This window comes from Megalobrama amblycephala, linkage group LG9 (assembly GCF_018812025.1).
Source record: "Megalobrama amblycephala isolate DHTTF-2021 linkage group LG9, ASM1881202v1, whole genome shotgun sequence".
Taxonomy (NCBI): Eukaryota; Metazoa; Chordata; class Actinopteri; order Cypriniformes; family Xenocyprididae; genus Megalobrama; species Megalobrama amblycephala.
In genome coordinates, this window is record NC_063052.1 from 17,884,028 (window position 1) to 17,909,901 (window position 25,874).

General features: G+C 37.6%; 1 protein-coding gene across 15 annotated transcripts in view; it reads left to right on the plus strand.

The window, feature by feature from the left end:
• Nucleotides 1–25,641, plus strand: part of rims2b (regulating synaptic membrane exocytosis 2b) — a 173,621-nt gene extending 147,980 nt beyond the window's left edge. For 12 of the 15 annotated variants that reach the window (XM_048201934.1, XM_048201935.1, XM_048201936.1 and 9 more), the window contains 6 exons: nt 4,374–4,588; nt 18,507–18,648; nt 18,821–18,933; nt 21,791–21,892; nt 22,017–22,156; nt 23,625–25,641. In XM_048201934.1, the coding sequence (XP_048057891.1) occupies nt 4,374–4,588; nt 18,507–18,648; nt 18,821–18,933; nt 21,791–21,892; nt 22,017–22,156; nt 23,625–23,831 (919 nt within the window). In that variant the 3' untranslated portion in view covers nt 23,832–25,641. Of the gene's footprint in view, nt 1–4,373; nt 4,589–17,004; nt 17,603–18,506; nt 18,649–18,820; nt 18,934–21,790; nt 21,893–22,016; nt 22,157–23,624 lie in introns of those variants that run through there. The other 3 variants (XM_048201937.1, XM_048201947.1, XM_048201946.1) reach the window with 2 other exon arrangements.
• Nucleotides 25,642–25,874: the final 233 nt, after the last annotated feature.

Genomic DNA, 25,874 nt, shown 5'->3' on the forward strand with positions numbered 1-25,874 from the left:
ATAAAAATACAACTGTTACAATCGTTAGTTCGTGTTAGCTCAGGTCCATTATTATATTTATGTTTTTATTGGAAAAAGATACAATTTCACAATATCAGTTTGACATTTGTCACTTTTACAGCATTTCAAAGAAAAAAAAAAAAAAAAAAAAAAAAAGAAAGAAAGAAAGAAAGAAAAAAAAAACTGCTCAAAGGTCTTCATGACAAAAACCGATCAATATATCTCGTTAAATTATATTCCAATTTTAGCAAAAACTATTTACAAAAGAAAGGGGGTGTAAACACAATATTTATATAAACACAAAAACATATGATTTATAACAAAAAAATATTTGGTTCAATAGGGGTTATAAACACAATCCATTTAGACCAAAAATCAACAAACATATCTTTTTGGTTATTTATACAGAAAGTAATTTTCTCCATAATAAACATACTTCTTACAATGTCAATCCACTCCGGTATTTGTGGTGGGTTAGGTTTGTACCAGCATCTAGTAATAGCTTTTTTACTTGAAGCAAGAATAATTCTGTACATATATTTGTTTTTCTTAACCCAGGAAACCATTGACACCTTTCCCATGTAGAGTGTCTCAAAACTGAAATCAACTGAAATGTCTAAAAATTTTTCCAATACATTATGTATATCTTTCCAAAAACTTTTGATGATAGGACAACCCCAAAATATGTGAAAATGGTTAGTGTCCTGTGAGCCGCAAAGTCTCCAACAATTTGAGTTGCCCAGAAATTTATTTTTCTGTTTTGGAGTAATGAAAAACCGAATAGCGTTTTTCCAGCAAAATTCTCTCCAATAAGAAGAACGAGAAGTTGCCCATTGAAATTCACATATATTTTTCCAGTCTTCAGTTGAGATGGTGATACCACTTTCTTTCTCCCATCTCTCCTTGATGTACAGAGATGAATCTCCTTGCATATCCATCAGAGCTCCATATAGTTTAGTAATAGTCTTTAACACTCTGAGGTCTGAAGGTATCGCCGGCGATACCACCGTGGTTTTTTTCTTATCAGTGTGAAAGAGACTCAAAATACTCTGTCAATGTTGCACATACAATTAAGAGTTATACACCATTTTAATCTGTGGAATATCTTCTTTCATTTGTGTACACTCAGAGTAAAAACAAAATGTTGTGCTTTTTGTAAAATAATGGTTGGTTCAGCCTTATAAGCTGAACAGAATATTTTAACTAGAGGACTCTTAATTGGATCTTCATCAGTCCCCTTTTTAATTTTCTGACAGAAATGATGTCGGAGCTGAAGGTATCTGAAAAAATCCTTGGACTCTAAATTAAATTTTTCTTTTAGAGAATTAAAGTCTATCAATTGCCCTTTATCTATAATTGAACAATAAGCAGTGATCCCTTTCTTGGCCCATAGTCTAAACCGCATGTCTAAAGTATTTGGTTTAAAATCTGAATCATATGAAGCCCATTTCAATACAGTCACAGAATCCTCCAAATTATAGTCCTTAATGGTGTCAAACCAATTTTTTAAAGTTACTTTAATCCATTGATTTCCCTTTTTATTTTTGATTAGATTTGCGTCTGCAATGATCGCTTGAATAGGGATCTCGTCAAACCAATCATTCTCTATGTCCTTCCATCTTGCTTGATATTCTGGGTTGCACCAGCAGACAATTAATCTCAACTGTGCTGCCTGGAAATATTTTTGCAAACATGGAAAGGCCACCCCTCCTTTTTCTTTAGCTCAGGTCCATTAAATAATATTCACAGATTTTAACAGTGCATTAGTAAATGTTGAAATTAATATTAATTAAGATTAATAAATGCATTAGAAGTTTTCATTTTTAGTTCATATTAACTTGGAACCTTATTGTACAGTCTTAACTATATTTCAGTATTCACCCTGGTTCCCTTAACAAAAAATAGGAGTTTTCTATTGGTTTTGGATTATTGTAGAAAATAAGCTCAGTGACCCCAAAAAAAAAAAAAAAAAAGCATGTTTTTTTACACAGTTTGTTCGTAATGATAATTTTCACAATTGAACACAACTTTAAAGGGATAGTCCAAAAATGAAAATTATAAAGCCATCTTTATAATCCCATGATTTACTCACCCTCAAGCCAGATGTATATGACTATCTTCTTTCTGATGAACACATTCGAAAATATATTTAAAAATGTCCTTAGTCCTCCAAGGTTTATAATGGTTGTGAATGGGGGGCCATGTTTTAAAACAAAAATAAAAAGCATCCATCCATAATTAAAGTAATCTATATGGCTCCTAAGGGTTAATAAAGGCCTTTTGAAGCAAAGGGATGCGTTTTTGTATGAAAAATAGCTCAGGTGGATGACAGTACTCATACTGCGCAAGTCGACTTCGGCGTAAGAGCAACCTTTGACCCGACGCAATGACGAACGCGGATGTGTAGAGGATAGAGCAGCTTGAGTTTGTTGCTCAGCTCTATTTGTTTGAACCGTGAGAGGCATCTAAGCTTATGCTACTCCTACATTCTGCGTATTACATCGCGTCAGAGGGCGCAAGTCGATTTGGCAATACGGTCGTCCTCCTGAAACTAGTTATTTGCTAGTTAAAGCTAGTTAAAGTTTTAAATATGGATATTTTTCTTACAAAAACACATCCCTTCGCTTCAAAAGGCCTTTATTAACCCTTTGGAGCTGTATGGATTGCTTTGATTATGGATGGATGCATGGATGGATTTTTTTTAAACATGGCCCCCCATTCACAACCATTATAAACCTTGGAGGATCAAGGATATTTTTTTTAATATATCTCCGATTGCGTTCATCTGAAAGAACGGTGAGTACATCATGGGATCATTTTCATTTTTTTTTCACTAAGTAAGAGAAGCCACTGCATATAATAATTTCTGTATATAATAAATTACTTGAGCCTCAGATCGCGCAAGCGAACACAATAAAGTCTGTCATGTTATCTTTTGATTTAACCAAAGACCCATTCAAAAATCCCAATGACTTCAAGGGTTAGTTCACCCAAAAATGAAAATTATGTCATTAATGACTCACCCTCATGTCGTTCCAAACCCGTAAGACCTCCGTTCATCTTCAGAACACAGTTTAAGATATTTTAGATTTAGTCTGAGAGCTTTCTGTCCCTCCATTGAAAATGTTTGTACGGTATACTGTCCATGTCCAGAAAGGTAATAAAAACATCATCAAAGTAGTCCATGTGACATCAGTGGGTTAGTTAGAATTTGTTGAAGCATCGAAAATACAAAACTACGACTTTATTCAGCATTGTCTTCTCTTCTGGAATCCTTTCCATTGAATTGATTCCATTGAATTGATTCCATTGAACTGATTCCATTGAATCCTTTCATCTGTCATGTTGATAATGCACTTTTACGTCGCAGTGGTTGTTTTTGGCGATTAGGACATCTGCGACATGCACACTTACGCACCATTTTAAAAAATATAGCAATACCATAATACAAACAATGTAGAATAGCTTGAATACAGCGTGCGTCTCCCGCAGACTGTAAACAAAGCTCTGGCACACCAGATAACACGTCAGCAGCGTTACTGCGGAGTCGTGAACCACACTCCGGAGCAGAAGGGGGCGGTAATGCACCAATAAGCTAGATGCCAACCACCGTACAGGAAAGAAGAAGAAGAAGCGGAGTCGTGAACGCGAATTGACAACAGACCCGGAAGAGAATACAATGCTGAATAAAGTCGTAGTTTTTGTTATTTTTGGACCAAAATGTATTTTCGATGCTTCAAAATGTCGCGGATGTCCTAATCGCCAAAAACAACCACGGCGACGTAAAAGTGCATTACCAACGCCGACAGATGAAAGGATTCAATGGAATCAATTCAATGGAATCAATTTGATGCTTCAACAAATTCTAACTAACCCTCTGATGTCATATGGACTACTTTGATGATGTTTTTATTACCTTTCTGGACATGGACAGTATACCGTACATACATTTTCAATGGAGGGACAGAAAGCTCTCGGACTAAATCTAAAATATCTTAAACTGTGTTCCGAAGATGAACGGAGGTCTTACGGGTTTGGAACGACATGAGGGTGAGTCATTAATGACATAATTTTCATTTTTGGGTGAGCTAACCCTTTCAGTCTGATAAAACCAGAAGTGTTAAAATGAAACTTTATTCTGGGTTTCGGCCTACAAAAATACATCATCCCTGCAGCACTGTATAGCTGCTGGTCATGTTGTTGCTCCCCAGTAGATGTCATACCCTTTGGATGTTATACCAGTGTGACTGTCCTTCACCTTTGACCCTGCCGCTAAATCCTGTAGCTGAAGTCTGTCCCTTCCTCTCTCTTCCTGTCCCTGTCCTCCTCTCTTTCCCTCTTCCTGTATCACCTCTGCCTGACATCGCTGACAGTGAGTTTACATCTAAAATGAAACACAGGGCTCAGACGGCCACCCCTGGCTCCAACATCACCAAGAGTTCCAGTGTGGGTGGAGACATGTGCTCGCTGGGCAGGAACGACGATGAGGACGATGACAAGAAGAGGCGCTCCAGCTTTGGGGCGAAGATGGCCGCCATGGTTGGACTGGGGAAAAAGAGTCAAAGTACCTCCCAGCTGGACCCAGAGGGTGAGTGAGCTGTGCTGGTACATTAACCCAACAGTATGACCAACTTTCAAACACTTCACACTTCTCACTTAAGTGAAATGTGTACATTTTTGTCCTCCATTTATTTATGATGAATAAGGATGCGTGGTTGATGCTATGTTTTGCTGCTGACCTAAATAACAGATAAAAAGAAGACCTTGTTTGGATGAGGTCTGTCACATGTCGATATTCAGACCACGGCATTGCAGTTGCTCTAGTGGCTTCATCATCATGGAGTGCACGTCAATATTTCACTAAGTGCTTTGTGAGTGATGACCACAACACATGGCTCTAGAGGAAAAACCAGGATGAAACTCCATCAAGGACTGTCCTTATAGAACAATACATTGGTCATACTTGAGGTCCACACCCATGTCCTATGTGATTTAAGGATACACATTGATACTTGTTGATTTCACATTTTAGTGACCTTTTTGAAGAATTAAACTTTATAGTAAATGTGTGCTTAATTCGATTAATCAAATTTTAGTTTAAATTTAGATTTTGGCTTCCAACGATTATGAAATCATGATAATCAAGATATAATGATTATTATGCCACATCCCATTACAGTTGGTATGCTTTCGCTTCTCCTTAAAAGCCCAAACTTAATGTCAAAATCAGTAAAATCATGTAACGTGACTTTTAAAACTGAGTTCACACTGTACGATTTATAATAGTCTTTTGCGATTGTTGTTTGTCAGATTGTACGAACATGATCCCCGCTATAAGCCATGTCACAGTGTGGGATCTCAGTTGCCTTTAATTTGTTAAAATTCAAGATTTGTTAAAAACAGTCACACACAAGAAGACTCATCCAGAGTTTTACATCATCAATCGGTGACACGTTTGGTGATGGTGAGCTGCATTTACATGTGGGATTGAAATGTCTCCAGTGTTCATTTTGATCATGGCTTGATTTTTCATTCAGACAAATGGAAAAAAAATAAATAACTAAGATGTGTGTGTGGAGCAAGTGTTGGTTTGTTGTTGTCGCACAAATTGCGTCATCAGGTTCTGTGCTCCTATTGGTTTTTGATTTGACGGATGTCGTAGGAGAAGCCACACCAGGACTGTGCGTCAAAACTTTTGACACTGGCAGAATTTCATTGGAGGTAAAATTTGATCGCAGTGGTCACTAATCAGCTGTTGGTGAACATGTCAAACTAGTGATCAAAGACCACAGATTTTGACCTAGGATCAGAGGAATCTTTTAGGATTCGCAAAAATCGTGGCCAAAATCCTATAGTGTGCACCCAGCTTAAAGGGTTAGTTCACCCAAAAATGAAAATTATGTCATTAATGACTCACCCTCATGTCGTTCCAAACCCGTAAGACCTTCGTTCATCTTCAGAACACAGTTTAAGATATTTTAGATTTAGTCCCGAGAGCTTTCTGTCCCTCCATTGAAAGTGTATGTACGGTGCACTGTCCATGTCCAGAAAGGTAATAAAAACATCATCAAAGTAGTCCATGTGACATCAGTGGGTTAGTTAGAAGTTTTTGAAGCATCTAAAATACATTTTGGTCCAAAAATAACAAAAACTACGACTTTATTCAGCAGTTGGCATCCAACTTATTGGTGCATTACCGCCCCCTTCTGCTCCGGACAGTGACGCTGATGACGTGTTATCTAGTGTTATCTAGTGCGCCCGAGCTTCGTTTACAGTCTGAGGGAGACGCACGCTGTATTCAAGCTATTCTACTTTGTTTGTATTTTGGTATTGCTATATTTTTTAAAATGGTGCGTAAGTGTGCATGTCGCGGATGTCCTAATCGCGTCACAGTCCGGAGCAGAAGGGGGCGGTAATGGACAGTGCACCGTACATACACTTTCAATGGAGGGACAGAAAGCTCTCGGGACTAAATCTAAAATATCTTAAACTGTGTTCCGAAGATGAACGGAGGTTTTACGGGTGTGGAATGACATGAGGGTGAGTCATTAATGACATAATTTTCATTTTTGGGTGAACTAACCGGTTTAAGCAAAACACAGATAAGCAAAGTATACTTTGAGCTTCAGGTGTGTGTCTAAACAGTCAAATACACACAAAAATAAGTCAAAAGGCCAGGCTTGGCAGATATTCAGGTGCACACAATCGGTTAAGTGAATGTAAAAATTTGGGAGATAATAAGATGTGTATCAGTATATTGGATCCGTGCATTAGGTCTTAAATTGACAGCCGAATAAGCCTGCTACTGTCTGTGTAATTAATGTTAATCAAATAACAAAACAAGAAAATTACTCACTGCTCCTACATTCTTGAAAATAAAGGTTATTGCAATCTGTGGTTCCAACCTTCAACATCCATGGAATCTTTGCACAAAAGATTCTTTATAGTGGAAAATGGTTCCTTAGATTTTTTTTTAAATCTTCTTCACGATAAGAAAAAAAAAAATGGTTCTTTAAAGAACTGTTCACTGAGAGGTTCTTTGGGGAGCCAAAAATGGTTCCTCTTTGGCATCACTGTGAAAACCTCCTTTTGAAATCATGATTTTTTTTTTTTTTTTTTAAGTGTAACTTCCTGAATCTTCCTGAATCTATCCATGTAGAGGAAAGTCACTTTCGGTTTTTCTTTTGTAACAGCAACACGTGGTATTTTCCTATTGTTCCACACTGTTATGCAAGAGGTCCCTTTGAGCATACAGCTCAGCCATTCAGATCAATCAGGATCATTATTCCTGATCATCTCAATGGATGGAGATCCATTTGGACCATGCAGTGCTACTGGCACAAATTATTAATAAAACTGAGCCTGAATAGGTCTGTGTTCATTCATTGTACAGCCCTGTGTAATACAGGCTTAATCAGTGGCAGTAGAAATTCATGCAGAAGTCATGTGGTCCAACTACCATGGAGAAAAAAAAAACATAAAACAGGAAGTGATATAATATAGAAAGCACCTGCAGAGCCCCATGGTCAGTAAGTTTCCTTAAATATCAGATAATTTGACTTTTTTATGACAAAGCAAGGTTAGTTAAGGTTGCAAAATGTCACATGGTGCAACTCCCCATGTTTGTAAATGAATAATTCATGTTAATGTAAAAAAAAAAAAAAACTATTACCATAAAAAATCTATTTTAAAACATTTGAATTTGAAAAAGAAAAAAAAATTGAAATTAATGATTAAGATGTTTATCATTTATGTCATCATTTACTCACCTCTCATGTAGCTCCAAACCTGTATGACTTTCTGGAGACATTTTGATGAATGTTAGTTCACGAGTTCACATATCCATATAATTAAATAGAGTAAAGTTATGCGTATTTGGCGTGCTGTCCGGGGAGAGGGCTCCGAGCTCGGAATTTTGGCCCGAACCCAGAGAACTCCCCCCGGTGTGGTAAAAGTAGATAGGACTATAAGTGAGGAGATGGGGTGGAGGAGGGATGCTGATAAACTCTCAGATGAACAGAAGTCAGTCTGCTGAATTTATACCTCTTGACATTGGTTGAGTTGATTAACTGAATGCTCTCCACCTGTGCTAATCAGGTTAATTATCTGAACTTGCTATAATTTTGTTAATAAAACATCATTAACTTGCAAATTAAAATACTGCTAAATACTAATAAAGTTTCAAAAAAAAAAAAAAAAAATTCCTTTAACATCCTAAAATTACCTCCTCTTCTCTCTCTTTCTGAGAAAACACTTTTTCCATGGTGGAAGTCATGACCTAACGATTGGCCCATCTGAACACACAGCAGTATAGCAGTAATATGAGCTAGCCTTGAGGAAGTGCATGTCCCTCTCTACAGCTCACAGGTACAATTCCGATGTCCTACTGGTTTAATCGTGCCTCACACCCCGCTCTGTCTCATAAAGACCTGCTGGGATGGGATGGATTGAATCGGATGCTCCACGTGGTTATACTGTGAAATCGTTAGTCTATGATCACACTGGTCAAAGCTTCTCTTTAGATAAAGCAGTTTTACAGCATTTTCCACATGCGAGTGTAAATTGCCCTCAGAGATGCCCTGTTGCTGTCTGTTGAGGAAAGACTGTTGGGTTTAAAAGAGCTTTACTGCTGGAGGCCCATCCTTCAGCACTTGCTTTGATTTGACTGGTGAGCTGACATAACTGATGCAAAAGGGCATTATTTCACTTGAGTTATCTCATCTGTGTTGGCAAGAACACAAGCATTTCTCTGGCTTTGTGTAAAGTACGTACAGTGGGACCAAGTGCTCTTGTAGTGTACTTAAAATCTTAAAGGATTAGTTCACTTTAAAATGAAAATTACCCCAAGCTTTACTCACCCTAAAGCCACCCTAGGTGTATATGACTATGAACACAATCTGAGTTATATTAATAAATATTCTGACGCATCTAAGCTTTATAATGGCAGTGAACGGGATCAATGAGTATGAAGCTCAAGAAACTGAATCCATCCATCAAAATCTGACCGTTTCTCCTCCTAATCTCCTTTATATCATTGTAAAATATAGCATTTTGTGCAGAATTTAAATGGGTCCGATACCTTTCGTGGTCTGAGCCGACGCGCGGATATGATCTGCTCTGTGCGCTCGTGTCTCTGGACCGGAGCAATCTGTGCTCAATTCATGTGACACTAATGTGAAAACGGACTTCATTCCCGTCAATGGAAAGCATATTTACACTGTCTAAATCGTTCCCTATTCTCTATATAGTGCACTATGTGCCATTCACCATGTAGAAACTAGTAAATGTGTGAACAAATGACCGATTTCAGCCACAGCTTCAGTGTCTGTTGGTAGTGTAGGAGGGGGCGGGATTTCAGATTCTAGAGAGCATTTGATTGGACAGAAGATGTGATAAGCTGAAGTGAGAGACTGTAAGTTTTGAATGCTTATATATCCTAAATGCGAATTTTGTCATTGTTTTGGAACACACCAGCTTATTCATAACACTAAGGCTAACATATTAATACTAAAAGGTAAAAAACTTAAGTTTTGATTTCAGGGGGACTTTAATAAAGGCCTTCTGAAGTAAAGCTTTTGTGTAAGGAAAATGTCCATATTTAACAAGTTAAATACCGCCAAACCGCCTTCCATATTCAACTACATACAATGGAAGTCAATAGTCACCAAAACTGTTACCAAAATTCTTTAAAATATCTTATTTTGTGTTCAGGAAAACATAAATCCAGCTCTAAAAGTATAGTGTTTAAGACGGCTATACATGGTCTACTATATAATTTTTGTACATCCACCAAGATCCCCTAAAATAGGTTGAGGATATTTTTTTGTGGTGCAGTAGATGCAGTAATGATTCACTCTCCCGCTGTACAGATCGACATGTTTCCATACTTAACAGGCTCATTCTCACACCCAATGCTTGTTCCTCACATATTTAAAGATCGTCTCCTTTCTATTTCCTGCAGGATCAGTCATATACAGCTAAAAATAAACCTCCTCATTCCTCTGATTTTCACACACAGTCTGGAGGAGGATACACTGGCTGCGTACGTCAGTATGGCATGATGTAAAATCCTGCTGTTCACGAGCATGTCTCTTGAGTGGCACCATGATGCATGTATATTAACCATAAAAAGAACACTAAACCACAAAGAGTAGAAAAGTTGTTTTGTAGTACATTCTGGATTTCATGTAAAGTGCTTAATATTAACATTCATTGAAAAACGTTTTAGCAAACAGCATTAATAATATTTTTTTCTGACCAGGCCTTGGCTTTTGTCATTCTGTCCAGTTTATCATTGGTTGTGATATTACAGTGTGTTTGTTTTCAGGGGTTTCAAGGTCATTAGTTCAGTCAGGTAATGAGCACCTGTTGTTAATGGGTCATGCTGTTTTTCCTCAGAAAGATAACATGCTGTTCCTACGAGCTATTTACTTTTAAAGCTACATTACATTAAACCACCACTGGAAACAAAGTTACAAACCACTTTTCCAATGATTGGTGTTGTAGCAAATTTGTTGCTGTTTTTAATGTCACATTTGTGTTATTTTTTCTTGACAAACGAGTGGAGGTAAACAACCACAGTCCTCTCTCATATGTAGTTTTTGGAAAGTCTGATAAATTTTGGTGGCGGCTGCAACCTGATTTCATGGAAAAACGTACTTATGGGAACATTTTTGCAAAATGCAAAATACATACCAATACGTACATAACACTGCACTCATCCATAATAAAAGAAGTCCACATGGCTCTGGGGGGTTAATAAAGGCCTTCTTTCGTATGACAGTTAGCGGAAGTTAGAGATTACAGTTTATATAGTTTTAAATGTGGATATTTGTCTTATACAAGCGCATCGCTTCACTTCAAAAGGCCTTTATTAACCCCCCGGCCCCGTGTGGACTTCTTTTATAATGGATGAGTGCATTTTTTCTGTCTTTACAATTTGGGGCACCATCCACTCTCAGTATAAAGCATGGATTACCCTGGACATTATTTAATATAACTCTGATTATATTTATCTGAAAGAAGAATGTCATATACACTTAGGATGGCTTGAGGGTGAGTAAATCATGGGGTAAATTTTATTTTTGGGTGAACTATCCCTTTAAGCTTAGCACCAGTCACTAGACATTTCAAATCAGAACTGCGATGATATGTATAAAACCAGCGTAATGTATTCACGTTCATCTGTTTCGGAAATACACCACAAAAATAGGGCACATCCATAGAGTTTGCCTTTAAGGTGCCATCGAACGTTTTTTTACAAGATGTAATATAAGTCTAAGGTGTCCCCTGAATGTGTCTGTGAAGTTTCAGCTCAAAATACACCATAGATTTTTTTTAATTAATTTTTTTAACTGCCTATTTTGAGGCATAATTAGAAATGCGCCGATTCAGGCTGCGGCCCCTTTAATTGCTCGCGCTCTCCGCCCCGTCCCGAGCTCTCGACTCTATCACTGCATAAACAAAGTTCACACAGCTAATATAACCCTCAAAATGGATCTTTACAAAGTGTTCGTCATGAAACATGTCTAATCGTGTAAGTATGGTATTTATTTGGATGTTTACATTTGATTCTGAATGAGTTTGGTAGTGCTCCGTGGCTAACGGCTAATGCTACACTGTTGGAGAGATTTATAAAGAATGAAGTTGTGTTTATGCATTATACAGACTGCATGTGTTTAAAAATTAAAATAGCGACAGCTCTTGTCTCCGTGAATACAGTAAGAAACGATGGTAACTTTAACCACATTTAACAGTACATTAGCAACATGCTAACGAAACATTTAGAAAGACAATTTACAAATATCACTAAAAATATCATGTTATCATGGATCATGTCAGTTATTATTGCTCCATCTGCCATTTTTCACTGTTGTCCTTGCTTGCTTACCTAGTCTGATGATTCAGCTGTGCACAGATCCAGACGTTAATACTGGCTGCCCTTGTCTAATGCCTCGATCATGGGCTGGCATATGCAAATATTGGGGGCGTACACCCCGACTGTTACGTAACAGTCGGTCTTATGTTGAGATTTGCCTGTTCTTCGGAGGTCTTTTAAACAAATGAGATTTACACAAGAAGGAGGAAACAGTGGAGTTTGAGACTCACTGTATGTCATTTCCATGTACTGAACTCTTGTTATTCAACTATGCCGAGGTAAATTCAATTCTCAATTCGATGGCACCTTTTAGCATTTTTATCAAATATTATGGTATTAAATTAAGTATACTTATTAACATCTCTCGACTCTTAAAAGGCAGCATAATTTTGCCTACCTACCTTTTAAAACTGCCTGTAAAGCTGAGCATGCCTATGGTATAATAGGTTATAATACAGCCTATAACCTAAAATAGCCTTAAAATGTTATCTAGGTAAGAAGCTCACTAGGGTTTAGAGCTGATAAATGAAAAACAGGACCATGAAAACTTTCCCAAAGCTTTTTGCTCAGTAGCAGAGCCTTTCTAAACAATCTGTCACAGGCTGTTTTACAAGATTGTGTAAACCACTTGTGGAATAATGGACTTACATTTACGGTCCGTGTGGTCCAGGTGTTAATAACATGCTGACCGCACACTACATCTGTCTGTTTCTGTGGAGAAAATGTTAGGGGTCATAGGGTCAACACAAGTCAATATCTCAGCACATGATACGATGGTAAAGAGCCATTTCAACACCTGTTTGTTATTCTAGAGACTGTACTTAATGGATCATTAAAGCTCTCCTGAGTGTGTTACTCATTCTAAATGAAAGAGATTGTGGAATATTCCATTCCTGTATTACAAGAACGCCAGGAACATGATGTTTTAGACCTACATATGTACCTGTTACATCTTACATTTAAAGACATAAGGCCCTACAGGTGTGTTACATCAATGCATACAGATGGTCTGAGACAGTGAATTAAACCAGCATCATTTTTGTTTGTTACAACACGCTGAGACCACACAGTGAGTCTTCTGACTGCACTATTGCAATATCAGTGTTTAATATAAACTGCACATTTATTAGGCAGTTGTTTGCATTACAGATCTCAACCACCCAGTTATTTTTAGTGCTTACATGATATTTTAAGTTCGTTGGATTGTGTACTTAAAAAGAATGACACGAGAAACGTGCTGGGAATTGTCGTGTGCTCTGTTAGACTTTATGCGCACTAAACTGTTTGTGCTACTGTCAGACATGTTGAGGTTTGAGCAGTGATATGAGTCACAACTGTATTCTTCAGACTTTAATAGGAAGGTTTGAGACGTTACTATTTTAAGCTGGTATGCAGCAGGGGTGATGATTTCAACATACTCACAATAAGATATTAATAGATCACAGAAGAGTAGATTTGATCTCTCATTTAAGCTGGTCTTCATTAAGGTGCATGCAGTGTCTGTTTGCCTAAAAACCCATAAAGAATGGAATTGTCAGGTATTAGATTGTTGTCTCATGCCTGTACAGTAACAAAACCAAGCTGCTAGTTTTCACTTTAATGAAAAGGCTTACTGAGCAGAACATTGCAGTGTTTGCAATGCTTGTAACAGAAGGCTTGGAAATATGGGTGTGTGATATAACAATATTAGATTGTGAACGATTAAAATGTCTCCACGATCTACCTTTGAAGAGAGATTGTAGTATTGTGCTATAGTGAACAAACATTCTATCCCTGTCCCGACATACTGTACAACATTCATTCACATTACACATTTAGCAACCTAGTGCACGTGACACTGCAGCTTGTTTAATCTTTCAAATGATTTTACTCACACACTGTTCTGACATGTGCTTTTCTGCTGGCACACACTTGAAGCAAACACACAGAAAGTCAGCTGTCACAGCACGAGTACTGAACTGAGTTCTCTTTCACAGTCAGATACGTCTAAATTGAAAATAAACAGCTGGGAAAAAATCGGATGTGTGTCAGTATATTGAATCTGTGCATTAGGTGACAGCAGACAAAAATAAAATCACACACGGCTCTTGACTAAATAACTTCAGAAGCATCAATGCATATTATATAGGGGTGTAACAATACATCGATATAGATCGATACATCGACCTAATGTCTAACAATACGATGTATCGATGTAATGCGTAAAAATTAAGAGGCACTCTCCACATTTTCACACAATGTCAGTCTATGCATTATCGCCAACGTGTGCGTTCTCGTTTAAATTGCCTTTCAGAACTTGTGAAAGACGCTCGGGACAGTAGATGGAACGAGCCATTGCTGAATCTTCACGGAAGTTTATAATTTGCTCGTGTTTAAAGCCTTGCGCACACATCTCAAACAATGTCTGTTAGATCACAACACTGGAGAATAGAGCACTATGAATCGTAATCGTCACACACACAGTAACTGAAATTTAAAACTGTTAAAAGAAAATGCTCAATAAACTGCTGCATAGGAGTGTTGCGCGCTGTGACTTTGTGTTGCTTCAAGCGCATTATTCTGCACACGGGATGCGCATAAGTGCTTTGCGCCTCTATGTATTTGGGCCTTTATAATACTTTTGCACAATGAAAGAATATTAATAGCGTATCTTGTTCCTACCTATAATATGTTGTTGCTTCATTAAAAAGCTGTGCTATACATTTAAAAGAAACGTCTTTTAATTTTATAGTATATACTGTATATATCTTAATAAAAATTTAACTGGTTGTGTAAAATAGGCACATAATATCGAAATACAGATCGATATACCCCTGAATCGAATCATATCATAATCGTATCGCAGAACTTTTTGAGGTATCGGAAAATATTGTTTCACTGGCTATGTGAATCGATATTGTATTGAATCGTGATGAACCGTCCGATTTATATTCATACAGTGAAGTCTATATAGTGTTTTATTTTTACATTTGATTGCTGGGGAAAAAAAAAAAAAAATATATATATATATATATATATATATATATATATATATATATATATATATATATATGTGTGTACAAAAAAGAAACTTGATAAGTTTGTGGATTATGATATTGGATAAGTGGATTTGTGATATTTTGATATATTTTTGCAAAATCGCAAACCTCTAATTAGAAAGACGAGGTTTACCCAAGTGTGGTGGTTTGAAGAACTATAGAAAACATAATTAAAGTTGCCCTAGATTCAAAAATTTTAATTTACCTCAGCATAGTTGAATAACAAGAGTTCAGTACATGGAAATGACATACAGTGAGTCTCAAACTCCATTGTTTCCTCCTTCTTATATAAATCTAATTTGTTTAAACGACCTCCGAGGAACAGGCGAATCTCAACTTAACACCGACTGTTACGTAACAGTTGGGGTGTACGCCCCCAATATTTGCATATGCCAGCCCATGATCGAGGCATTACACAAGGGCAGCCAGTATTAACGTCTGGATCTGCACAGCTGAATCATCAGACTAGGTAAGCAAGCAAGGACAATAGCGAAAAATGGCAGATGGAGCAATAATAACTGACATGATCCATGATAACATGATATTTTTAGTGGTGTTTGTAAATTGTCTTTCTAAATGTTTCATTAGCATGTTGCTAATGTACTGTTAAATGTGGTTAAAGTTACCATCGTTTCTTACTGTATTCACGGAGACAAGACTGTCATTATTTTCATTTTTTAAACACTTGCAGTCTGTATAATGCATAAACACAACTTCATTCTTTATAAATCTCTCCAACAGTGTGTAATGTTAGCTTTAGCCACAGAGCACCATCAAACTCATTCAGAATCAATGTATACATCCAAATAAATACCATACTTACGTGATTAGACATGTTTCATGACGAACACTTTGTAAAGATCCATTTTGAGGGTTATATTAGCTGTGTGAACTTTGTTTATGCTGTTTAAGGCAAGCGCGAGCTCTTGGGGCGTGGAGCACGAGATTTAAAGGGGCCGCGTACCCTGAATCGGCGCATTTATAATGATTGGCAGTTAAAAAAAAATATTTTAAAAAACCATGGGGTATTTTGAGCTGAAACTTCACAGACACATTCAGGGGACACTTAAGACTTATATTACATCTTTTGAAAACATGTTCTGCGGCACCTTTAACAATTTAACAAAGATCGCTGATGGTAGAAGGTCTGGACCTTTTTGGTCAAGAACCACACAGTTTTATGTGAAGAGCAGCTTGACTGGCAAATCGTAAATACTTGACTGTAAATCAATCAATTAATCGTAGATTGTGCTGTTTAGGATGAGAGTTATGTGAGATGAACTACCATTCAAAGTTTGAGGTCAGTATGATGTTTTAATGTTCTTGAAAGAAATCTCTTACCAGGGCTGCATTTATTTTATCAAAAATACAGTAAAACCAGTAATACTGTAAAATATTATAATATGCCATTTAAAATAACTGTTTTCTATGTTGATACATTTTAAAATGTAATTTATTCCTGTGATGAAAAAGTTGAATTTTCAGCATCATTTATTCAATCTTCAGTGTCACATGATCCTTCAGAAATCATTCTAATATGCTGTTTTGCTGCTCAAAAAACATTTCTTATTATCAATGTAAAAAAAAAAGTTGCTTTAATCTTTTTGTGGAAAACGTGATGGAATTTTTATTATTATTTGATAAATAGAAAGTTATACATTATTTGAAACAGTTTTTTTCTGTAACAATCTGTAACAGTCTTGCTGAATAAAAGTATTAATTTCTTTTAAAAACAGAATATCTTACTGGGCAGATTAATAAAATAACAAATGTGTGTCCTTAAATTAGACAATCAGATTAGATCTTGCTAGTTTAAGAAAGTGTTTTTTCTGTCATCTTTTCAGTTGCAAGGACAGTTTAAGGTAGATTGACTTCATGTCTGCGTCCATCTGTTGTTTTTGCTCTGCTGTACAGCTGCGTGCACAATACAGTGTGACATAAAAAGCAGTGATGTCGCATGTCATTGGAAAAATGTAGCTTTGTTACTGAAAAAGCTGCATGAGAACAGCTGAATTATTGTTAAGCTACTGAAAAAATGTAATCAAGTTCGTAGCTTTGCTACTTTTAACCTCTCCTCAACACCGTTGTGCACATATAATTGTGTGTCCACGATTATACATTAATCCACATATTATTGTGTGTGTGTGTGAGGTGACTGATGAAGCCGCAGTCAGAAGGCAAGTCATGTGCATGTGTTTGTGTGCAGTCATGTCTCTGGGCAGAGCTCTGTCTCCTGGAGAAGCATTTCAGGGGTCTCTTCGTTTTTGTGCCTCTGATTGGCCACATCCTCTGTGAGCCACGTGCACATGCTACCATCTCCCCCTCCCACCCCTTTAGATGAGAAGTAGCGCGCTGCAGAGGAGACAGTCAGACAGTCATCCTCACCGCATATCAACCTGAGAACTAATAAGACACGCAGCTGCTACCGAACACAATCCTACCAAACTTGTTTCTCCAAAACCGTCTCACAGCATCAGCTATACACATCTGCCACCCTTCTTCGGTGTCGTTAGAGGTGTTTGAGGGTTCCGGGGTGCTAAAATGGGCAGACAAGGGCAGGATGTCAGCGCCGCTCTTCCTGGCATGCGAATGCAGCGCTCGCAGAGCCGGCTTAGCCTTTCTGCCTCCTTCGAGGCACTGGCTGTTTATTTCCCCTGCATGAACTCCTTTGACGAGGCAGACAGAGGTAAGAATGAAGTTACATACCAGGTGTGATGGATGCTTAAATGTCCTGTGTTTGTGAAAGCTTTATTTGGCAGTGCACAATTTGGTCATTAATGGTTTGTGACCATCAGGAAGCAGTATATGAGTGTGTATGTTTGTGTCAATGGATGGACGGATAGATGAATGGATGTCTAAAAGCTGACTGGGGGAAATGCAGGATGTCCTGCTCCTCAGTGGAAGACTGATGCCCCCTGATGGTCATAACATGTATTTTTTAAGCATTTCATTCAGTAATTGTGAGTCATGTTTTTTTTTCTTAAAGGGTAAAATATGTAATGTATTCCGGTGTTAAAACACTTTCTCCAACCCAGTTTGTTGAGCAGACAACTATAAGTAAACCATTTATGTTGACTGAAGAGCATGAAAACTTTTGCTCTGAGGTTCTTGAGGATTGAATGGTCCAACATGTTGACCTCTGGCTCAACTCTTCTGGCATCAGTTTGGGATGGGACTATGAGCTTTCCCAACCAATGGCAGATGCATGTGGGGTGGCGGTGTCCTAGTCCAGACCAGCTCATTCAAGTCTGAGTCAAGACTGAGACCTGAAGAGGCTCTGAACAATTCAGACAATGTAAATATTCTTTGGGCTGAATGAAGTCTGGTTTCACATCACTGTCACGTCACAAACAGTGTGCTCCAGTCCAGAGATAGGCTCAGAGCAGATCATATACATGAGCTGAAGTTCTTAAGACCGGACTCGATCCGAATCCAAGTCAAGACCAAGTCCAAATGCTCCTAAGTTCATGACTAGACCGAGACCATGAAACTATCGAGAAGGACTTAAAACACTGTGGGGTGGAAGGGGCGGTCAGGCATTTGTCTTTTCTAATTTTGTCATTTTCCCTTCCCCTTGTTGTAACTTTCAGAGGAGGGTAAGAAGAAGAAGCCGGTGCGGCTGGCAATCCAGCGGAGTGTGGAGACGGGTTTAGCCATTGAGATGAAGAGTAGGATGACACGGCAGCCCAGCCGAGAGACCACAGATGATGGTGAAAAGGCAAAACCAGGAAAGTAAGTACTGTAAAAATCTATTTGAATATGATGGTCCACCTCTACGTAAATCACATGATGTCATCACCACCATTGCTGATTGGCTGGTTTTGCGTCAGTGATGATATCTTTAATAAAATGTCTTGCCATTAGCACCTGGTTTACTGATTTTCTGTCCATTATCTATTCAAAGTCTAATCTTCCCTGGAGTGAAGATCTCATCGGACAGCCAGTTCACTGAGTTTTTGGATGGTCTTGGTCCAGCCCAGCTGGCAGGGAGACAGACATTGGCCACGCCTCCAATGGGTTAGTATCATGGGTCTCTATTTTCTTGATTGTTAATACGAACAACTCCCGCTGGTGTTACATAAGAAACCATCAAAATACTGCTCAAAGTAAACTTCAGTTTTGATGAACATTTAGCGTATGCATACAGCCGAAACCATAGCTTTCATAGTAGAGGTCTTCTTGGGTCCTAAAATCCTGACCCGAATCGCTTCTTACCCGACCGGATGTGCAAAAAGCAAGTGGCTTTTCCTGATGAATCTCATAGCTATAAGATAGATTTTTGTGTGCAAGGTTACAAATTACATTTGTTCCTTTTCTACGTGCATTTTTAAAAAATGCATTTTTCACGTATGCGCAAGTACGCACTAAAGTGCTGAAATGTCAGTCACTCATCACTGTAACCTCATTACGTCCTATAACTTTTGCCGTAATGTTATTTACCTGACCATAAGATGATTAAAGTTTATTCATTTGGGTCTTCTTGGGTCCATTCAGAAAAAGCACATCAATGATCCGAGGCCGCTAAAGGCTGAATACTACTTCTGTGTTGAGTGTTCGCCGTAGCTACGGTGTAGGCTATGTGTAGCACACATAGCCTGATGTGCACCTCTTCGTCAATTCTACTACGTGGACCGCAAGCGCTGTGATTGGTCTGTTAGAACCCCTCCCTCGGCCCAGAGCAAGTGGTGAAATCGAATGTTTTCAACTTCCATAGAAATGAGAAATGCTCTGTTTCAGGGGACACGTGCCGTCAAACTGCAACAAAAGTCGTTGCCTATTTGCCGGTCCGACTCTATTGTAGGTCCGACGCAGAAGTATAAATCAGCCTTCATACCGGACCTGACTCATGTCTGAGGCACTCACTGAAGTTTTGGAACTAAACCCGCACGGGTCTTGGGCCGGAACTCAGGTTTTCGGAACCGTGAAAACCGCGCAGTTTTAACAATTGGTCTATGCGCATACATTATGCGTACTATAATAATGATGAAATTTAATTTATGCACACTGTATGCCTAGCGTATGCCTAAAAAACAAGATTTATACGTTGGCTTAAAGAGATGGTTCACTCAAAAAAAATTAAGTCATCATTTAATCACTCTACTGGCATTCCAAATTCCAAAGACTTTGGTTAATCTTCAAAACACAAATGAAGAGATTTTTAATGATACATGAGAGGTTTCTGTCTCTCCATTGAAAGTTCAGGTAACCAAAACTTAGAAGATCCAGAAGGTCTTAAAGTCATTTTAAAAATAATACATATCCAGCAGTTTAATCCAAGTCTTGTGAAGAGGCACAGTCGCTTTATATGAACACATACAGATGTTACTCAACCAGAATACAATATTTTTTGATGCCGAAGGTTGTGGTGGGAAATGCATTTCTGCTCTTGCCCACTAAGTGGCTCTACAACCATAGATTTTCACAAGTTATTGGGTGGACGCATCACAGCTCATTTTCACGAGAAGCAGTTAAACAGCGGCAGTGGAGATTACAAGAAAAGTACCATAAATATGATTCTTAAAAATCACATTCACATAACCAAATTTGGTCCCACTTTATATTAAGTGGCCTTAACTACTATGTACTTACATCCAAATATAAGTACAATGTACTTATTGGATTCATATTGAATTGCAAAACACTTTTGCTGCTATTGAGGTGGGATACGGATAAGGTTAGGGAAAGCTTTGGTGGTATGGATAGGTTTAAGGGTAGTGGTAAGGTGTAAGGGATGGGTCAACAGTGTAATTATAAATGTAATTACAGAAACTAATTACAGATGTAATTACATGCAGGTATTTTTAAAATATAAGTACAATGTAAAAACATGTATGTACACAATAAGTGCATTGTATCAAATTATTAATTTAAATGTAAGTACATAGTAGTTAAGGCTACTTAATATAAAGTGGGACCCCAAATTTAGTCATCAAAAGCCTATGTAAACAATTGTTTGTGTAACTTTACCAGGTAAAGGCTACCTAGTAAAAGCTGTGCGAGTAAAACGACACTCATCTGGCCTCAAGAGGTGCAATAGCAACCTACGCTAGAAGTTATGGTCCAGCGCACTTACTTTCCATGCCAGAAACGCTGGTTCGAATCCAGCTCAGAGCGGGGCGAGTATAACCAGAGGGGTTATGTTCATCTACAGTTCATGTTTTGATAATATTTAAGTGTTAAGATTGTTGATAATCATAACACTGATTAAAAAATCTAAAACCAGTTGAACACTTGAATTGATCACTTCAAAAGATTAAACATTTCCATATACATATTATATATTTTTATATTCATATTATATTATATTTAAATACATTACAATATTTATAACTTAATAAAATACATATGGACACATCGAGACAGTTATCCTGAAATGGGCACTTTGCTTTCGCTTGCTCTGTTTAAAACATTCATCATCACCCCCACTATGAAGCTTACTGAACTGTCCCAACCCCCGTATGTGTTAGGAGGCGATCGAACATCTGAGGCTGACTACTAAACACAAGGAGAAGTTGCATATGACTTAAATCAACTTTAAATATTCAGATTTATACCATTAAAGTGTGTAGATAATGAAGATAACAGTTTAATATAATTGTTAAATAGTGGACCTTGGTGAAATAGCGTGGACCAATGCTTTGCTTGTTTAGTTTATCAAATGTGATTTGCTCTATGTATGTGTGTCAGTCATTGTAAAGATGTAAAGAAACCTGGACTTTCAATAGAAACACCTCTCAGGTTTCAATAAAACTAAAATAAAACCTGAATAATGGCAGAATTTTGGGGTGAATTAATCCTTTAACACATAAATCTGTCCCAAAAATGATGAACTTTTTTCCTGCTCTAAGAGTTTGGATGTGGCCTTTCTCCACAGGTGACATCCAGATTGGTATGGTACACAGGAAAGAAAGGCTGGATGTTGAAGTTATTCGGGCTCGAGGCCTGGTAGGCAAACCAGGGAACAAACAGACTCCAGGTACATCTCATTACTTAATTCAATCATAACACAATACAGCTGTTTCTTTAGATATATCTATAACATGTCCATGGACTATTTTGTGAGGTTTATATGTAAATCCCTGGAATCTTCCATTTTGCAGCACCTTATGTAAAAGTATATCTGCTGGACAATGGGAAATGCATCAACAAAAAGAAAACACGGACAGCGAGAAAAACGCTGGATCCTCTTTATCAACAGCAGCTTCAGTTTGAGGAGAACCCTGAGGGGAAGGTTTTACAGGTAACACCAGCATCTTATTTGCTCATTTTACTAAGTATGAACAGTATGTAAGTTAAAAAAAAGTATGGTAGAGAGTGCATACTTGAAAGTCTCATGAAAGACTTAATTGTCACAAAAATCGTCCTAAACACGATTTTCGTTATGCCAAATGTAATTTCTTTCTTAGTTTTTTCTTTTGATTTGGGATTGAAATGTGGCCTGGACATGTTTTCACCACATTAATGTATTATTATAGTATTTATTAATATTTTGAATTAGTTTTTAGTCATTTTAACATTTCCAGTTTTCATTTTAATTTTAGTTGAATTTTTAGTAAATTTGTTACATGCTTTTGTCATTTTTCAGCTTTCATTTATTTTCATTTCAGTTTTAGTAATTTTAGTACTTCAAATTATTTCATTTCAGTTATTTGCCAAGTTTCTAATTTTAACTTTAACTAGTATTTAAATCTAAATCTAATATTTATAGTTTATTTTATTTCAGCTTTATTTCAAATTACAAAAAAATGTTTTATAGTTTAAAGCATTAGTTCACCCAAAAATGAAAATTCTGTCATTAATTACTCACCCTCATGTCATTCCACACCCGTAAGACCTTTGTTAATCTTCGGAACACAAATTAAGATATTTTTGATGAAATCCGATGGCTCAATGAGGCCTGTATTGACAGCAAGATAATTAACACTTTCAGTGCCCAGAAAGCTACTAAACACATATTTAAAACAGTTCATGTGACTACAGTGGTTCAACATTAATGTTATGAATCGACGTGAATACTTTTTGTGCACCAAAAAAAACAAAATAACGACTTTATTTATTCAACAATATCTTTTGATGTGCAATTTCAAAACACTGCTTCATGAAGCTTCAAAGCTTTACAAATCTTTTAATTCGAATCAGTGGTTCGCAACGTGTATCAAACTGCCAAAGTCACGTGAACCATTGAAATTTCGAAACCTTTCGAAACACTTATGATGTAACGAAGCCTCGTTTACTGAGATCACGTGACTTTGGCAGTTTGATACACGCTCCAAGTGCAAACAAAAGATTCGTAATGCTTTGAAGCTTCATGAAGCAGTGTTTTGAAATCGCCCATCACTAGATATTGTTGAATAAAGTCGTTATTTTGTTTTGTTTTTTTGGTGCAAAAAAAAGTATTCTCATCACTTCATAACATTAAGGTTGAACCACTGTAGTCACATGAAGTGTTTTAAATATAACTTTAGTAGCTTTCTGGGCATTGAAAGTGTAAATTATCTTGCTGTCAACGGAGGCCTCACTGAGTCATTGGATTTATCAAAAATATCTTGATTTGTGTTCTGGAGAACGAAGGTCTTACAGGCCTGGAACGACATGAGGGTGAGTAATTAATGACAGAATTTTCATTTTTGGGTGAACTAACCCTTTATGTTCTTGATAATGCACCACATCTCCTGAAACTCTTTGACTAATCATGTCTTTCTTTACAGATTATTGTTTGGGGGGACTATGGACGCATGGACCACAAGTCCTTCATGGGGGCCGCCCAGATCCTGTTAGACGATTTAGAGCTGACCAACATGGTGATTGGCTGGTACAAGCTTTTCCCTCCCACCTCATTGGTGGACCCAACCTTGGCACCTTTAAGTAGTAAACCTCCAGATTCAGGCCTGGACAGTTCCAACGTTCGGTCGTAGCGGCACGAGGAGGTGAGCGGTAGAGAGCGGCGTGAGTAGCTCCAGCTACTGACAGAGAGGAGAGGGTCTCGACGGGTCACGTCCTGGTTACACTGCATGCTTGATGTTGTGTCCTCTGAGCCCGTGCAACAAGAGGCAAAGAAAAGGCCTGCGTCCTGCCAAAAAAATAAACGAAAAGAAAATGTATGCTGCTGTCACACGCAGGGAAAGAACGCCACAGGAAGTCTCTCCATTCAGCTGAAGAGATGCAGCCAGGGATTCGGCAGAGTCTGACTCTTAACCGTAGGAAAAGGAAGACACTGTTCTACTCTGGCTGTTTACTCTCTGTTGTTTTCAAAGAGATGTCAGTGTTTCTTACCTAGAACTTGATGCGTTGTAGCCATTACCGTGAGCCAAGCTGTCAAAAGATCTTGGCTGAGATGGAACAGAAAGGGTAACCTAGGAGAGATGACGTCCTCATGGGAATGACCCTACATCAAGCCCAATCTCCAGTGGATCGATTTTCAAAGTTCGACGATGAGGAAATGGATATGGCCAGAGATCCTGTTTGATTCAGGAAACAACACAATTCTGAAAAAAAAAAAAATTACAAAAAATAAATAAATAATGGACCTTTTTGTGCTCCGGTATGATGTTCTCTTCGTTGATGTACTGTATGATTTTTTTTCTTTTTTTTTTTTTTTTCCTTTTTTTTTTTTTTTTGCATGGATGCAAAGTTGTTTTTAAAAAAAAAATCTACAGTTATTTTCCTCGAGACTTGCAAAAAAAGAAATAAAAAAAAGAAAGAGAGGAAGAAACTTATTTAAGGATGACCAGATCAGCCATTTTCAACAGTTTGTATTATTTTTAATATGAAATTCTCTAGTGCATGATTTTCAAAGGGACTGAATGCAAAATGATAATGATGTGATTGTCATCCTTTAGAATATTCTTCTGTATTTTTACAGATCTCGGTTACAGGTGTGGCCTGGTGAGACTTTGTATCTCATATTATTAACGGGAAAAAAAAAAAGAGACGGTTGAGGAAAACAATAAATGTACAATATTTATTTCGATATAAAAACATAACATGAAAATTGTACATTTCTCCCTTCAAATGCAGCCATAATTGTGTTCATGTGGAGACAGAGCTGTAGATTATCGTATGGGTCTGTCATGATTCCACTGTGTTCCGTTACACTAGAATGGCTCATTCATTCAAAGCAAGCATGTTGAAAAGGGTCTGCAACATGGATTGAGCACACCGTCTGAGTAATACAGCATGTTTTGATAGAGACATCTGGGAATTTTTCGCAGTTTTATGTACAGTGCATGTGGACCAGAGGCTCTGTCGTCCCCCCCGATCCAGTGGCGTCCACGGATTCAGGTCGGGGTCGAGGTTTTGTGGCCGACGGTTCAGACATTCAACGCAACATTCCACCTCTTGGCACTCATCTTATCTTGAAGTTTTGAAAAGAAAAAAAAAGGAAAAGAGAATCAAACAGACAAAAGAAAACTAAAAAAAAACATGGGGGGAAACGTCAAGAAGAAAATTTATATTTATTCAAGGTTGACTTGAAAAGGTTGCAAGTATATTTTATTTTATTATTGTTATAAAGAAAATGTTATAAAAAAGGATCCCATTGGATGGTGCTGTACAAGTCTCTGAACTCAGAGTGGACTGGACAATATTTATACACGTGTTATTCAACACATCAGACACTGGTTGTCGAATGAGGAGTGAGTCACAGTTCGTGGAGATGGGAAAATTGCCACACAATATGAATTTTTAATTGTTTCTTGTTTTGAGAGAATAAAATTCATTTACTAATTCCTGGTTTTGTCTGCTATTGTTGTGAAGGCCACAGACATTACTACAACATGACTACGGCTTAAAGGCAGGGTAGGTAAGAAATTTTGTTCCAAATTTGTTTAAACTTTCTATATATATACATGCATAATTAAAATGTAAGAACTCTGATAAAAAGAGTATAAAAATCGAGTGACTCTAGACCGTTTAATCTGTATTAAACACAGCTCATTATTTCCATCCGGGACGAAACA